The following is an 18,130-nucleotide window of genomic DNA, read 5'->3' as shown; positions in this document are numbered from 1 at the left end:
GGACAGACGTTTTTTACGCGCTTCAACACTCGGCGGTCCTGTTCTGTGAGCTTGTGTGGCCACCACTTTGCGGCTGAGCTGTTGTTGCTCCTAGACGTTTCCACTTCACAATAACAGCACTTACAGTTGACTGGGGCAGCTCTAGCAGGGCAGAAATGTTGACAAACTGATTTTGTTGGAAAGGTGGCATCCTATGACAGTGCCACGTTGAAAGTCACTGAGCTCTTCAGTACGGGCCATTCTACTGCCAATGTTTGTCTATGGAGATCGCGTGGCTGTCCTGTCTCTATGGCTAAGGCTAAGATCACAGAGTCTGACCCGTCCATGTTGTTAAATGGCGTCCTGTCTCTATGGCCAGGCTAAGATCACAGAGTCTGACCCGTCCATGTTGTTAAATGGCGTCCTGTTTCTATGGCCAGGCTAAGATCACAGAGTCTGACCTGTCCATGTTGTTATATGGCGTCCTGTCTCTATGGCCAGGCTAAGATCACAGAGTCTGACCCGTCCATGTTGTTATATGGCGTCCTGTCTCTATGGCCAGGCTAAGATCACAGAGTCTGACCGTCCATGTTGTTATATGGCGTCCTGTCTCTATGGCCAGGCTAAGATCACAGAGTCTGACCTGTCCATGTTGTTATATGGCGTCCTGTCTCTATGGCCAGGCTAAGATCACAGAGTCTGACCTGTCCATGCTGTTATATGGCGTCCTGTCTCTATGGCCAGGCTAAGATCACAGAGTCTGACCCGTCCATGTTGTTATATGGCGTCCTGTCTCTATGGCCAGGCTAAGATCACAGAGTCTGACCTGTCTATGTTGTTAAATGGCGTCCTGTCTCTATGGCCAGGCTAAGATCACAGAGTCTGACCCGTCCATGTTGTTATATGGCGTCCTGTCTCTATGGCCAGGCTAAGATCACAGAGTCTGACCCGTCCATGTTGTTATATGGCGTCCTGTCTCTATGGCCAGGCTAAGATCACAGAGTCTGACCCGTCCATGTTGTTATATGGCGTCCTGTCTCTATGGCCAGGCTAAGATCACAGAGTCTGACCCGTCCATGTTGTTAAATGGCGTCCTGTCTCTATGGCCAGGCTAAGATCACAGAGTCTGACCGTCCATGTTGTTAAATGGCGTCCTGTCTCTATGGCCAGGCTAAGATCACAGAGTCGGACCCGTCCATGTTGTTATATGGCGTCCTGTCTCTATGGCCAGGCTAAGATCACAGAGTCTGACCGTCCATGTTGTTATATGGCGTCCTGTCTCTATGGCCAGGCTAAGATCAGAGTCTTTACATTGTTAATGTCTTCGTTTGTTTGAATTATTTGATCTTGACGAGGTGTTATGCTATTTTGAAATCTATATTTATAATTTGGTAACATTTGAAGTTTGTGATGAAATTGAATTTCATTTAGCCAATAATCAGTGCTTGTATTTTGGTTATAGATTTCTATTGATTTGAATGTTGTTATTGATGGTTGAGGGGTGTGGTGTTTGAATAAGAAAGCTTTGTGACGATAACATTCTGGATCGCAGTGTGTTAGGTTAGCTATTTCTGTGCACACCTAGAATATTTTTACCACATTCCAGGTGTACAATACCGGTGGGGCTATTATCCCATGATGTATATTTGAAATTGGAAGCGGGTCCCCAAAATGACCTGCCAGATAGCAGGATTTAAGTTATGACAGACTACAATTATAATTGGTGGGCTGAATGTGGACAGGTTATTTTTTATTGCAAAATATACTCTGTGTGCTTTATTTTTTTAATTAGAGACTCTGTTCACAGTCATTAATGAGTTGAAGGACACCTGTGGAAGTTTGTTTAGAAGTGGTCGATACTCAATCATATAATTCACTGGCTTTATACGGTTCATGCAACTTCAGCCTTCGTTTAGATAGATGTTAGAAGATGGAGTTAAAAGTCAATACGTCTGTGAAACCATGGCAATACGGTTTACTGTGGAGGGCCAATGTTAACTCGCCGTTCAGGCTTTAAGCCTCCTCGTCCAATCAATACATTTCTTTAGGTTTATTCATGATCCTTAAAAGGAAAAGGATTCCATGATTATTTATTCGATATGAGAGAGAGCTGGGATGCTCTGGAAACAGCAATGCATTCTTCTCCTTCTCTCCTCTGTTGTCATGGTATCCATATGCAGTAGCTATATCAATCAAGTTGTCATGTTTTGCAGGTGTCTCTGGACCAGTACCACACAGAAGAGGAGATCTACCAGCTGTCTCTACAGAAAGAGCCACGCAGTGCTAAACCGGCGGTGAGAGCTAGGGGCCAATAGGGGCCAATGTGTTCTTCCAGCTTATATCTTATTGAACTTCTTCTGTGTTCGTACAACTTGTATAGGAAGTCAATCTATTCTTGTTATAGCTTATAGGAAACACATTATTTCTTATTGTACAGCTTATAGGAAACCTCGTGTTAATCATGTGACTTGAACACTGTTGTTCTCAACTTTTCCCTTTTATTGCTTCTAGGAAGTCTCTGGAGAACTCTCTCGTTTGGGAACTCTCTCTTCTAAGAACCATCTTTGCTGAAATGACAACAATTTCCGCTTTATAAGTCATTTGATTTATGTTCCCGTCTTTTCATTGGTTTGGCAGAACTCCGGCTCCGCCCCTGCTCCTGCCCCCAAGCCATCGATGATTGACGAGTGGGCTGCGTCGGTGAAGCCCAAAGCCGACCCTGCGGTCATCAACAAACACATAGAGAAGATGGTGGACGTACGTTACGCTAAGACTCTCACATCTAGCCTGGTTGAACCAGACTGAATGCTGTCCTCAATGGTGAGCGCAGCATTTAGTCTGGTTTAACTCACATCCAAGTGATGGCTAATTACACCTTGTGGAGGCCATGTAATTGACTTGGAACATAGTAGTTATCCTCACAGCTACCCTGTTATTAATCACAACGAGTCCCAGTCATGACAACCGTAGTACTCTGTTTTGATATGCTGTAGTGATGTGTGTTTCCTCGGTTACAGTCTGTCTTCAAGAACTTTGACACGGACGGGGACGGTCACATCTCCAGGGAGGAGTTTGAGATCATCAGGAACAACTTCCCCTACCTCAGCAAGTTTGGAGAACTGGACAAAAACCAGTGAGAGACAAAACCAGCATCTCAGCAACTGTTAACCATCGGCTACATAGCAACGGTCACGAATAACTGATATTGTAACCGTAGGCTACGTAGCAATGGTCACGAATAACTGATATTGTAACCGTAGGCTACGTAGCAACAGTCGCGTGTAACTGATATTGTAACCGTAGGCTACGTAGCAACAGTCGTGTGTAACTGATATTGTAACCGTAGGCTACGTAGCAACAGTCGCGTGTAACTGATATTGTAACCGTAGGCTACGTAGCAACAGTCACGTATAACTGATATTGCAACCGTAGGCTACGTAGCAACAGTCACGTGTAACTGATATTGTAACCGTAGGCTACGTAGCAACAGTCACGTATAACTGATATTGCAACCGTAGGCTACGTAGCAACAGTCACGTGTAACTGATATTGTAACCGTAGGCTACGTAGCAACAGTCACGTATAACTGATATTGCAACCGTAGGCTACGTAGCAACAGTCACGTGTAACTGATATTGTAACCGTAGGCTACGTAGCAACAGTCGCGTGTAACTGATATTGTAACCGTAGGCTACGTAGCAACAGTCACGTATAACTGATATTGTAACCGTAGGCTACGCAGCAACAGTCGCGTGTAACTGATATTGTAACCGTAGGCTACGTAGCAACAGTCACGTATAACTGATATTGTAACCGTAGGCTATGCAGCAACAGTCACGTGTAACTGATATTGCAACCGTAGGCTACGTAGCAACAGTCACGTGTAACTGATATTGCAACCGTAGGCTACGTAGCAACAGTCACGTGTAACTGATATTGTAACCGTAGGCTACGTAGCAACAGTCACGTGTAACTGATATTGTAACCTTAGGCTACGTAGCAACAGTCACGTGTAACTGATATTGTAACCGTAGGCTACGTAGCAACAGTCACGTGTAACTGATATTGTAACCGTAGGCTACGTAGCAACAGTCACGTATAACTGATATTGTAACCGTGGGCTACGTAGCAACAGTCACGTGTAACTGATATTGTAACCGTAGGCTACGTAGCAACAGTCACGTGTAACTGATATTGTAACCGTAGGCTACGTAGCAACAGTCACGTGTAACTGATATTGTAACCGTAGGCTACGTAGCAACAGTCACGTGTAACTGATATTGTAAACATAGTCTACGTAGCAACAGTCACGTGTAACTGATATTGTAACCATATATGTTATAGTATTGCACCATTAGATCGGGAAGGAGACACATCTTGTTAATCATCTCATTATCTCTCTCCCTCGCTCTCTCCCTCGCTCTACCTTTCGCTATCTCTCGCTCTCCATTTCTCCTCTCTATCTTGCTCTCGCTCTCCATTTCTCGCTCTTGCGCTCTCTCTCCCTCTTGCTCTCTCTCCTTCTCCATCTCTCCCTCGCTGTCCCTCTCCCTCTCCTTCTCTCTCTCTCCCTCCCTCTCTCTCTCTCGCTCTCCATTCCTCTCTCTCGCTCCCTCTCGTTCTCCTTCCCTCTCGTTCTCCTTCCCTCTCGTTCTCCTTCCCTCTCACTCCCCCTCGCTCTCTATCCCTCGCTCTCCATCTCGCTCGCTATCCCTCCCGCTCTCCCTCTCTCCCTCTCTCCCGCTCTCCCTCTTGCTCTCGCTCCCTCTTGCTCTCGCTCCCTCTTGCTCTCGCTCTCGCTCCCTCTCGCTCCCTCTCGCTCTCGCTCCCTCTCGCTCTCGCTCCCTCTCGCTCTCGCTCCCTCTCGCTCTCGCTCCTTCTCGCTCTCGCTCCCTCTCGCTCTGCCTCCCTCTCGCTCTGCCTCCCTCTCGCTCTGCCTCCCTCTCGCTCTGCCTCTCTCTCGCTCTGCCTCTCTCGCTCTGCCTCCCTCTCGCTCTGCCTCTCTCTCGCTCTGCCTCTCTCGCTCTGCCTCTCTCGCTCTGCCTCCCTCTCGCTCTGCCTCCCTCTCGCTCTGCCTCCCTCTCGCTCTGCCTCCCTCTCGCTCTGCCTCCCTCTCGCTCTGCCTCCCTCTCGCTCTGCCTCTCTCTCGCTCTGCCTCCCTCCCGCTCTGCCTCCCTCCCGCTCTCCCTCTCTCCCTCTCGCTCTCGCTCCCTCTCGCTCTGCCTCGCTCTCGCTCTGCCTCGCTCTCGCTCTGCCTCCCTCTCGCTCTGCCTCCCTCTCGCTCTGCCTCCCTCTCGCTCTGCCTCCCTCTCGCTCTGCCTCCCTCTCGCTCTGCCTTACCTCTTGCTCTGCCTCTCTCTCGCTCTGCCTCTCTCGCTCTGCCTCCCTCTCGCTCTCGCTCTCTCTCTCTCGCTCTCTCTCGCTCTCTCTATCCCTCTCGCTCTCTCTATCCCTCTCGCTCTCTATCCCTCTCGCTCTCGCTCTCTATCCCTCTCGCTCTCGCTCTCTATCCCTCTTGCTCTGCCTCCCTCTCGCTCTGCCTCCCTCTCGCTCTGCCTCCCTCTCGCTCTGCCTCCCTCTCGCTCTGCCTCCCTCTTGCTCTGCCTCTCTCTCGCTCTGCCTCTCTCGCTCTGCCTCCCTCTCGCTCTCGCTCTGCCTCCCTCTTGCTCTGCCTCCCTCTCGCTCTCGCTCTGCCTCCCTCTTGCTCTGCCTCCCTCTTGCTCTGCCTCTCTCGCTCTCGCTCTCTCTCTCTCGCTCTCTCTCGCTCTCTCTATCCCTCTCGCTCTCTCTATCCCTCTCGCTCTCTATCCCTCTCGCTCTCGCTCTCTATCCCTCTCGCTCTCGCTCTCTATCCCTCTCGCTCTCTATCCCTCTCGCTCTCTATCCCTCTCGCTCTCACTCTCTATCCCTCCCTCCCGCTCTCGCTCTCTCTATCTCCCTCTCTATCCCTCCCTCCCTCCCTCTCTATCCCTCCCTCTTGCTCTCTATCCCTCCCTCTTGCTCTCTATCCCTCCCTCTCGCTCCTCCTCCCTCTCGCCTCTCCTCCCTCTCGCTCCTCCTCCCTCTCGCTCGCCCTCCCTCTCGCTCTCCATTCCTCTCACTCTCGCTCCCTCTCGCTCTCTTTCCCTCTTGCTCTCCTTCCCTCTCGCTCTCCTTCCCTCTCGCTCTCGCTCCCCCTCGCTCTCCATCTCGCTCGCTATCCCTCCCACTCTCTCTCCCGCTCTCCCTCTCTCCCTCTTGCTCTCGCTCCCTCTTGCTCTCGCTCCCTCTTGCTCTCGCTCCCTCTCGCTCCCTCTCGCTCCCTCTCGCTCCCTCTCGCTCCCTCTCGCTCCCTCTCGCTCCCTCTCGCTCCCTCTCGCTCCCTCTCGCTCCCTCTCGCTCCCTCTCGCTCCCTCTCGCTCCCTCTCGCTCCCTCTCGCTCTGCCTCGCTCTCGCTCTGCCTCGCTCTCGCTCTGCCTCTCTCGCTCTGCCTCGCTCTCGCTCTGCCTCACTCTCGCTCTGCCTCCCTCTCGCTCTGCCTCTCTCGCTCTGCCTCCCTCTCGCTCTGCCTCCCTCTCGCTCTGCCTCCCTCTCGCTCTGCCTCCCTCTCACTCTCTCTACCCCTCTCGCTCTCTCTACCCCTCTCGCTCTCTCTACCCCTCTCGCTCTCTCTACCCCTCTCGCTCTCTCTACCCCTCTCGCTCTCTCTACCCCTCTCGCTCTCTCTACCCCTCTCGCTCTCTCTACCCCTCTCGCTCTCTCTACCCCTCCCTCTTGCTCTCTCTACCCCTCCCTCTTGCTCTCTCTACCCCTCCCTCCCTCTCGCTCTCTCTACCCCTCCCTCCCTCTCGCTCTCTCTACCCCTCCCTCCCTCTCGCTCTCTCTACCCCTCCCTCCCTCTCGCTCTCTCTACCCCTCCCTCCCTCTCGCTCTCTCTACCCCTCCCTCCCTCTCGCTCTCTCTACCCCTCCCTCCCTCTCGCTCTCTCTACCCCTCCCTCCCTCTCGCTCTCTCTACCCCTCCCTCCCTCTCGCTCTCTCTACCCCTCCCTCCCTCTCGCTCTCTCTACCCCTCCCTCCCTCTCGCTCTCTCTACCCCTCCCTCCCTCTCGCTCTCTCTACCCCTCCCTCCCTCTCGCTCTCTCTACCCCTCCCTCCCTCTCGCTCTCTCTACCCCTCCCTCCCTCTCGCTCTCTCTACCCCTCCCTCCCTCTTGCTCTCTCTACCCCTCCCTCTCGCTCTCTCTTCCTCTCGTCTTGCTCTCTCACTCTCCCCCTCTCTCCCTTTCCCTCTCTCCCTTCCGCTCTCACCCACCCTCCCTCTCTCCCTCTCTCTCTCTCCCACCCTCCCTCTCTCCATTGCTCACTTTCTCATTCTCTTTCTGCCTCTCTCTCTCCCTCTCCTACCCCTCCCTCCTTTCCCCCTCCCTCCTCTCAATTCAGTTCAAGGGGCTTTGTTGTCATGGGAAACATATGTTTACATTGCCAAAGCAAGTGAAATAAACAATAAAAATGAACAGTAAACATTACACACAGTTCCAAAGGAAAAGAGACATTTCAAATGTCATATTATGTCTATATACAGTGTTGTATCGATGTGCAAATAGTTAAAGTACAAAAGGGAAAATACATAAACATGGGTTGTATTTACAATGGTGTTTGTTCTTCACTGGTTACCCTTTTCTTGTGACAACAGGTCACAAATCTTGCTGCTGTGATGTCACACTGTGGTATTTCACCCAGTAGATATGGGAGTTGATCGACATTTGATTTGTTTTAGAATTATTTGTGGATCTGTGTAATCTGAGGGAAATATGTGTCTCTAATATGGTCATACATTTTGTGGGCTGTGTGCACATAACCTGTCTTCTCTTGAGAGCCAGGTCTGCCTACGCCGGCCTCTCTCAATAGCAAGGCTATGCTCACTGAGTGTACATAGTCAAAGTGCTCCTTAATTTTGTGTCAGTCACAGTGGTCAGGTATTCTGCCACTGTGTACTGTCTGTTTAGGGCCAAATAGCATTCTAGTTTGCTCAGTTCATTTGTTAATTCTTTCCATTGTGTTAAGTAATTATCATTTTGTTTTCTCATGATTTGGTTGGGTCTAATTGTGTTGCTGTCCTGGGGCTCTGTGGGGTGTGTTTGTGTTTGTGAACAGAGCCCTAGGACCAGCTTGCTTAGGGTGCTCTTCTCCAGGTTCATCTCTCTGTAGGTGATGGCTTTGCTATGGAAGGTTTGGGAATCGCTTCCTTTTAGGTGGTTGTAGAATTTAACGGTTCTTTAAAAGGATTTTGATAATGGGTATCGGCCTAATTCTCCTCTGAATGCATTATTTGGTGTTTTACATTGTAAACAGAGGATCTTTTTTTGCAGAAATTTGCATGCAGAGTCTCAATTTCGTGTTAGTTCTATTTTGTGAATTCTTGGTTGGTGAGCAGACCCCAGACCTCACAACCATAAAGGGCAATGGGTTCTATAACTGATTCAAGTATTTTTAGCTAGATCCTAATTGGTATGTTGATTTATGATGGCATAGAAGGCCCTTCTTACCTTGTCTCTCAGACCGTTCACAGCTTTGTGGAAGTTACCCGTGGCGCTGATCTTTAGGCCGAGGTATGTATAGTTTTTTGGGTTGTCTAGGACAACGATGTCTAGATGGAATTTGTATTTGTGGTCCTGGCAACTAGACCTTATTTGGAATACCATGAGGCCGGATGCTGCAGACTGTTCTAGAGCCCTCGCCAATTCGTTGATGTACCTTGATGTGCCTTCGGAAAGTATTCAGACCCCTTTTCCCACATTTTGTTATGTTACAGTCTTATTAAAAAATTGATAAAAAAATACTCAATCTACACACAATATCCCATAATGACAAATCAAAAACAGTTTTTAAACGTTTGTAAAAATATATATAACAAAAAAATATATATACATACATATATATATACATAAGTCTTCAGACCCTTTGCAATGAGACTTGACATTGAGCTCAGCTGCATCCTGTTTCAATTGATCATCCTTGAGATGTTTCTACAACTTGACTGGAGTCCACTGTGGTAAATTCAATTGATTGGACATGATTTGGAAAGGTACACACCTGTCTATATAAGGTCCCACAGTTGATAGTGCATGTAAGAGCAAAAACCAAGCCATGAGGTCAAAGGAATTGTTCGTAGAGCTCAGAGACAGGAGGTGTCGAGGCACAGATCTGGGGAAGGGTACCTAAACATTTCTGCAGCATTGAAAGTCCCAAGAACACAGTGGCCTCCATCATTATTAAATGGAAGAAGTTTGGAACAACCAAGATTCTTCCTAGAGCTGGCCGCCCGACTAAACTGAGGAATCGGGGGAGTCAGGGAGGTGACCAAGTACCCGATGGTCACTCTGACAGAGCTCTAGAGTTCCCCTGTGGAGATGGGAGAACCGTCCAGAAGGACAACCATCTCTGCAGCGCTCCACCAATCAGGCCTTTATTGTAGAGTGGCCAGACGGAAGACACTCCTCAGTAAAAGGCAAATGAAAACCCGCTTGGAGTTTTCCCAAAAGGCACCTAAAGACTCTTTGACCATGAGAAAAAAGATTCTCTGGTCTGATGAAACCAAGATTAAACTCTTTGGCCTGAATGCAATGCGTCACATCTGGATGAATCCTGGCACCATCCCTATGGTGGTGGCAGCATCATGTTGTGGCAGGGACTGGGAGACTTGAACGGAGCAAAGTACAGAGAGATCCTTGATGAAAATCTACTCCAGAGCGCTCAGGACCTCAGACCTCAGAAGGTTCACCTTCCAACAGGACAACGACCCTAAGCTCAGAGCCAAGACAACGCAGGAGGTGCATCGGGGAACAGGTCTCTGAATGTCCTTGAGTGGGTAGCCAAACCCGATCGAACATCTCTGGAGACACCTGAAAATAGCTGTGCAGCAACGCTCCCCATCCAACCTGACAAAGATTGAGATGATCTGCAGAGAAGATGGGGAGAAACTACCCAAATACAGATGTTCCAAGCTTGTAGCGTCATACCCAAGAAGACTCGAGGCTGTAATCGTTGCCAAAGGTGCTTCAACAAAGTACTGAGTAAAGGGTCTGAATACTTATGTAAATGAGAGATTTCCGTTTAAAAAATAAATAAATTAGCAAACAATTCCCCAGAACTGTTTTTGCTTTGTCATTATGGGGTATTGTGTCTAGATTGATGAGGGAAAGAAAACAATTGAATACATTTTAGAATAAGGATATATGCATCCCTGTCTCACCCCACGGCCCCGAAGAAAGAAGTTTGTGTTTTTAGCCAATTTTGTTTTGTGTACATGGATTTTATAATGTTGTATGTTTGTCCCCCAACACTGCTTTCCATCAATTTGTATAGCAGACCCTCATGCCAAATTTAGTCAAACTTTATTTTTTTACATCAACAAAGCATGAGAAGACTTTGCCATTGTTTTGGTTTGTTTGTTTGTCAATTGGAATGTGTGGTCTGTATATTTGATCATTTCATTCAGGATACCATCAAACACCACAGGCCTTTTTGGGTTGGAGAGTTTGTATTTTGTCCTGTAGTTCATTCAATGTAATTGGAGATTCCAGTGGGTTCTGGTAGTCTTTAATAGTTGATTCTAAGATTTGTTTTTGATCAGGTATGTTTTTGTTGTTTGTTCTTTGTTATGGAGCCAAAAAGATTGAAGTGGTTTATCCATACATCTCCATTTTGGATAGATAACTCTTCGTGTTGTTTGTTTCTTCAATTTCATTCTTCGTTTTTTTCATTCTTCATCAAACCATTTGTCATTGTTGTTAATTTTCTTCAGTTGTCTGCTTAATTTTTTGATTTGATATGGGAGCTTAGAGGTCCAAATATACTGTTTAGGTTTTCTACTACCTTCGCTATTACAGTGAAACGTTATGTCCAGGAAGTTGTCTAAAAGGGATGGAATTTGTTTCCTAATAGTTTTTTGGTAGGTTTCTACACTACCTGCCATCTATAGTATTTCTTAATATTATGCAGTTCCTTTGGTTTTGATGCCTCATGATTGAGTATTGCTCTGTTCAAGTAGACTGTGATTTTGCTGTGGTCTGATAGGGGTGTCAGTGGGCTGACTGCGAATGCTCTGAGAGACTCTGGGTTGAGGTCAGCGATAAAGTAATCTACAGTACTACTGCCAAGAGATGAGTTATAGGTGTACCTACCGTAAGAGTCCCCACAAAGCCTACCATTGACTATGTACAAACCCAGCGTGCGACAGAGCTGCAGGAGTTGTGATCTTTTGTTGTTGGTTGTTTTTCCGTAGTGTCTAGGAGGGTATATTTGGGAGGGGAAGGCTGTCAGGTAGGTGTTTGTCCCCCTGTGTGTTAAGAGTGTCAGGGTCTTGTCCAGTTCTGGCATTTAGGCCGCCACAGACTAGTACCTGGAAATGGTTGATGGAGAAGCTGTCATCATTAAAGTATGGGGATTCTATTAGGGGGATAGAGGTAGCACACATCAGGACATTTTTCTCTGTTGAGATGAAAATGTCTGTATTTCCAATTTCTTTGATGAAGTCTGGGTTCCCGGCTCTTTAGGCCAATGGCAGGTGACCTTTCTCTCTCTCTCTTCTCCCCTTCCTCCTCCCCACCTCTCCTCTCCCTCCAGAGATGGGCAGATCAGCCGGGAAGAGATGATCGACTACTTCATGAAGGCCAGCTCTCTGCTCAACTGTAAGATGGGCTTCATCCACACCTTCACAGAGACCACCTATGTCAAACCCACCTTCTGTGAACACTGCGCTGGCTTTGTAAGTATCTTATCCACTGGTCAGTTTGACCATCCATCCTCCCTCTAAAGTACAATGCAGACTCATACAGACCAATTAGCACAATGTCTTAAAATAGATGATTTAAATTGCAAAAGAGAGCCTTGGTCTTCAATGCATTTTTAATTGGATTGATTAAATTGATTGGTGAAAGGGCCGTTTGGACAGAATGTCATTGATGACCATTGATGGCTCTCGAGTGGCACAGCGGTCCAAGGCACTGCATCTCAGTGCTAGAGGCGTCACTACAGACCCTGGTTCGATCCTGGGCTGTATCACAACCGGCCATGATCGAGAGTACCATAGGGCGGTGCACAATTGGCCCAGCGCTGTCCGGGTTAGGGGAGGGTTTGGCCGGGGTAGGCCGTCATTGTAAAATAAGAATTTGTTCTTAACTGACTTGCCTAGTTAAATAAAGGTTAAATGAAAAAAATGTATGGACACGCCCTGTCGCTCTGAGTATTCTGACATATTTTTGTGAAAGTTCTGGACAAATGCATAAATTACAACATTTGCACAGTAACCGCATTTATTATTCTGTATTAATATTGGGTCTGGTCTAGAGGCCATGCCAATTATTTGGCGATACAATACTGGGATGGTGCGGTAACACAGTAGGGAGGTAATTGGGTCCTTGACAAGCCTTGTTTTTCATGTGCTTGTGTGAGGAGACCGACCGAGTGGTGTCTGAGTTCTTCTCTGTTGCCTCACACAAGGCCAGTGAGTCAGCAGAGTGTGTAATGAGAGCCAGTGATGGCTTTATATTGAGGTGACTGGGTGACCGCTCCTGAGACCACGAACAGGTGCACAGACAGAGAGAGATGAGGTGCAGCACATCGACAAACACACACACACACACACACACAGCATCTGACTCATACACACTCTTTCTCTAAACCCCCCCCAAAAACCCCCTTACACTTACCCCACCACCCCCACCCCACCGCCCCCACCTTCTACACACACTGATGATTCACACAAGGGGCGCTAAGTGGAATTTCCATGCCCTTCTGGGAAAATTGTAATAAAAAATGAAACGGAGGGAGGGAGGAAGAAAAGATTAGCTCGTTGACAGTGTGGCAGAGCGACAGGGCCACCAGCTACTTCCTGCCGGCCTGCTTTCCTGTTGGCTTCGGGTCAAACACAACATTTCAACTTCCCATTTTTCTGCACTGAAAAAACAATCCACCCGCCACCATTATGGAGTGGATCAGACTTCTCTTCACAATCCAACATTGTTTTAATGTCTCTCCTCTGACAGCCACCGCTGCAGTCTTATCACATACTTACTGAAGCTTCCTGTGAATGGGTCTTGGTACTCGCTGGGAGATAGGACAGTGCATTCCCTACTGGCACCCTCTTCCCTATATTTGATCAGGGCCCATTTGGTATGTACCCAGAGTGTTGTAGTGCTCTAGGGACTGGAGATACAGGTTATACAGGGGCTCAGTTGTAAGGATGGGTGTTTAGTGTCTGTGGATGTGGGATGTAGCCCTTGTTCTTGGTGTCTGACTGATGGGAGGTTTTTAATGTCCTGTTGGTCTAGTTTAGGAAAGAAAATATATACTCTTTGAAGCCATGTCTGGTCAGTGTTTTGGTGCCATCGAGGCTTGTTTGTGTTCGTCTGTCGGTCCCTGCTGTGTGTGTGTGTGTGTGTGTCCGTCCATGTGTGTTTGTGTGTCCGTCCGTGTGTGTGTGTGTGTGTGTGTGTGTGTGTGGGGTCAGGGTATTCTCTGTTCTCAGATCTCTGGTGTGGCTGTGATCTCCTGGACCAGTCTTTCATGTCATTGTTCCCCCGCGGTGGGCTCCTAGGGCCTGCTTGATCTCACTCTCCCACCACCTCCCTTCTCTTCCACTTCTCTCTTTCTACCTCTAATGCTCATTTTCTCTTTCCCTCTCACACTTCCTATCAGTAGCTCGTTTTCCGTCCAATTGTTGTCAGATTTTCATCCGAATGTTCAAAAATCTGCATTTTTGAATGTATTTTTTTTTACCAGAGAGGTGTTTCCATCAAATTAACTCGGTGCAGATAAAAGTAGTGCACATATAATAACTTTTGCGGTTAAATTCCCATGTACCGAATAAAAAAAATACAGGCCATAAATACAGGCCATAAATACAGTGGTTTCCATCGCATTTTCAACTATAAAATGTTGTGTTATACAGAGATTGTGCCAACTCTGGTCTTGGCACGTGCACTCCAGCCTACAGCTACTAGATACAGTGAGGGTATAGCCTACAGCTACCAGATACAGTGAGGGTATAGCCTACAGCTACCAGATACAGTGAGGGTATAGCCTACAGCTACCAGATACAGTGTGGGTATAGCCTACAGCTACCAGATACAGTGCGGGTATAGCCTACAGCTACCAGATACAGTGAGGGTATAGCCTACAGCTACCAGATACAGTGTGGGTATAGCCTACAGCTACCAGATACAGTGTGGGTATAGCCTACAGCTACCAGATACAGTGCGGGTATAGCCTACAGCTACCAGATACAGTGAGGGTATAGCCTACAGCTACCAGATACAGTGTGGGCATAGCCTACAGCTACCAGATACAGTGTGGGTATAGCCTACAGCTACCAGATACAGTGTGGGTATAGTCTACAGCTACCAGATACAGTGTGGGTATAGCCTACAGCTACCAGATACAGTGCGGGTATAGCCTACAGCTACCAGATACAGTGAGGGTATAGCCTACAGCTTCCAGATACAGTGTGGGCATAGCCTACAGCTTCCAGATACAGTGAGGGTATAGCCTACAGCTACCAGATACAGTGCGGGTATAGCCTACAGATACAGTGTGGGCATAGCCTACAGCTACCAGATACAGTGTGGGTATAGCCTACAGCTACCAGATACAGTGCGGGTATAGCTTACAGCTACCAGATACAGTGCGGGTATAGTCTACACCTACCAGATACAGTGTGGGTATAGCCTACAGATACAGTGTGGGCATAGCCTACAGCTACCAGATACAGTGTGGGTATAGCCTACAGCTACCAGATACAGTGCGGGTATAGCTTACAGCTAGCTACCAGATACAGTGAGGGTATAGCTTACAGCTACCAGATACAGTGCGGGTATAGCCTACAGCTACCAGATACAGTGTGGGTATAGCCGACAGCTACCAGATACAGTGTGGGTATAGCCTACAGATACAGTGTGGGTATAGCCTACAGCTACCAGATACAGTGTGGGCATAGCCTACAGCTACCATATACAGTGTGGGTATAGCCTACAGCTACCAGATACAGTGTGGGTATAGCCTACAGCTACCAGATACAGTGTGGGTATAGCCTACAGCTACCAGATACAGTGTGGGCATAGCCTACAGCTACCAGATACAGTGAGGGTATAGCCTACAGCTACCAGATACAGTGTGGGTATAGCCTACAGCTACCAGATACAGTGTGGGTATAGCCTACAGCTACCAGATACAGTGTGGGTATAGCCTACAGCTACCAGATACAGTGAGTGTATAGCCTACAGATACAGTGTGGGTATAGTCTACAGCTACCAGATACAGTGAGGGTATAGCCTACAGCTACCAGATACAGTGTGGGTATTGCCTACAGATACAGTGAGGGTATAGTCTACAGCTACCAGATACAGTGTGGGTATAGCCTACAGCTACCAGATACAGTGTGGGTATAGCCTACAGCTACCAGATACAGTGTGGGTATAGCCTACAGCTACCAGATACAGTGAGTGTATAGCCTACAGCTACCAGATACAGTGTGGGTATAGCCTACAGATACAGTGTGGGTATAGTCTACAGCTACCAGATACAGTGTGGGTATAGCCTACAGCTACCAGATACAGTGTGGGTATAGCCTACAGCTACCAGATACAGTGTGGGCATAGCCTACAGCTACCAGATACAGTGTGGGTATAGCCTACAGCTACCAGATACAGTGCGGGTATAGCCTACAGCTACCAGATACAGTGTGGGTATAGCCTACAGCTACCAGATACAGTGAGGGTATAGCCTACAGCTACCAGATACAGTGTGGGTATAGCCTACAGCTACCAGATACAGTGTGGGCATAGCCTACAGCTACCATATACAGTGTGGGTATAGCCTACAGCTACCAGATACAGTGTGGGTATAGCCTACAGCTACCAGATACAGTGTGGGTATAGCCTACAGCTACCAGATACAGTGTGGGTATAGCCTACAGCTACCAGATACAGTGCGGGTATAGCCTACAGCTACCAGATACAGTGTGGGTATAGCCTACAGCTACCAGATACAGTGTGGGTATAGCCTACAGATACAGTGAGGGTATAGTCTACAGTTACCAGATACAGTGCGGGTATAGCCTACAGCTACCAGATACAGTGTGGGTATAGCCTACAGCTACCAGATACAGTGTGGGTATAGCCTACAGCTACCAGATACAGTGTGGGTATAGCCTACAGCTACCAGATACAGTACGGGTATAGTCTACAGCTACCAGATACAGTGCGGGTATAGCCTACAGATACAGTGTGGGCATAGCCTACAGCTACCAGATACAGTGTGGGTATAGCTTACAGCTACCAGATACAGTGCGGGTATAGTCTACAGCTACCAGATACAGTGTGGGTATAGCCTACAGATACAGTGTGGGCATAGCCTACAGTTACCAGATACAGTGTGGGTATAGCCTACAGCTACCAGATACAGTGTGGGTATAGCCTACAGATACAGTGTGGGTATAGTCTACAGCTACCAGATACAGTGTGGGTATAGCCTACAGCTACCAGATACAGTGTGGGTATAGCCTACAGCTACCAGATACAGTGAGGGTATAGCCTACAGCTACCAGATACAGTGTGGGTATAGCCTACAGCTACCAGATACAGTTTGGGCATAGCCTACAGCTACCAGATACAGTGTGGGTATAGCCTACAGCTACCAGATACAGTGTGGGCATAGCCTACAGCTACCAGATACAGTGTGGGTATAGCCTACAGCTACCAGATACAGTGTGGGTATAGTCTACAGCTACCAGATACAGTGTGGGTATAGCCTACAGCTACCAGATACAGTGCGGGTATAGCCTACAGCTACCAGATACAGTGAGGGTATAGCCTACAGCTTCCAGATACAGTGTGGGCATAGCCTACAGCTTCCAGATACAGTGAGGGTATAGCCTACAGCTACCAGATACAGTGAGGGTATAGCCTACAGCTACCAGATACAGTGCGGGTATAGCCTACAGCTACCAGATACAGTGAGGGTATAGCCTACAGCTACCAGATACAGTGTGGGTATAGCCTACAGATACAGTGTGGGTATAGCCTACAGCTACCAGATACAGTGTGGGTATAGCCTACAGCTACCAGATACAGTGCGGGTATAGCCTACAGCTACCAGATACAGTGCGGGTATAGCCTACAGCTACCAGATACAGGTTGGGTATAGCCTACAGCTACCAGATACAGTGTGGGTATAGCCTACAGCTACCAGATACAGTGTGGGTATAGCCTACAGCTACCAGATACAGTGTGGGTATAGCCTACAGCTACCAGATACAGTGTGGGTATAGCCTACAGCTACCAGATACAGTACGGGTATAGTCTACAGCTACCAGATACAGTGCGGGTATAGCCTACAGATACAGTGTGGGCATAGCCTACAGCTACCAGATACAGTGTGGGTATAGCTTACAGCTACCAGATACAGTGCGGGTATAGTCTACAGCTACCAGATACAGTGTGGGTATAGCCTACAGATACAGTGTGGGCATAGCCTACAGTTACCAGATACAGTGTGGGTATAGCCTACAGCTACCAGATACAGTGTGGGTATAGCCTACAGATACAGTGTAGGTATAGTCTACAGCTACCAGATACAGTGTGGGTATAGCCTACAGCTACCAGATACAGTGTGGGTATAGCCTACAGCTACCAGATACAGTGAGGGTATAGCCTACAGCTACCAGATACAGTGTGGGTATAGCCTACAGCTACCAGATACAGTTTGGGCATAGCCTACAGCTACCAGATACAGTGTGGGTATAGCCTACAGCTACCAGATACAGTGTGGGCATAGCCTACAGCTACCAGATACAGTGTGGGTATAGCCTACAGCTACCAGATACAGTGTGGGTATAGTCTACAGCTACCAGATACAGTGTGGGTATAGCCTACAGCTACCAGATACAGTGCGGGTATAGCCTACAGCTACCAGATACAGTGAGGGTATAGCCTACAGCTTCCAGATACAGTGTGGGCATAGCCTACAGCTTCCAGATACAGTGAGGGTATAGCCTACAGCTACCAGATACAGTGCGGGTATAGCCTACAGATACAGTGTGGGCATAGCCTACAGCTACCAGATACAGTGTGGGTATAGCCTACAGCTACCAGATACAGTGAGGGTATAGCCTAC

At 48.0% G+C, this 18,130-nt stretch overlaps 1 protein-coding gene across 5 annotated transcripts in view; it reads left to right on the top strand.

Moving 5' to 3' along the window:
• Positions 1-18,130, top strand: part of LOC129865842 (RAS guanyl-releasing protein 2-like) — a 72,471-nt gene that overhangs the window by 35,741 nt on the left and 18,600 nt on the right. For all 5 annotated transcript variants that reach the window (XM_055938880.1, XM_055938879.1, XM_055938883.1 and 2 more), the window contains 4 exons: positions 2,193-2,273; positions 2,617-2,736; positions 2,997-3,112; positions 11,585-11,726. In XM_055938880.1, the coding sequence (XP_055794855.1) occupies positions 2,193-2,273; positions 2,617-2,736; positions 2,997-3,112; positions 11,585-11,726 (459 nt within the window). The remainder of the gene's footprint in view (positions 1-2,192; positions 2,274-2,616; positions 2,737-2,996; positions 3,113-11,584; positions 11,727-18,130) is intronic.

Source organism: Salvelinus fontinalis, chromosome 11, assembly GCF_029448725.1.
Source record: "Salvelinus fontinalis isolate EN_2023a chromosome 11, ASM2944872v1, whole genome shotgun sequence".
Lineage (NCBI taxonomy): Eukaryota > Metazoa > Chordata > Actinopteri > Salmoniformes > Salmonidae > Salvelinus > Salvelinus fontinalis.
The sequence above is the reverse complement of the archived record's forward strand: the minus strand, read 5'-3'. Positions and strand labels throughout refer to the sequence as shown.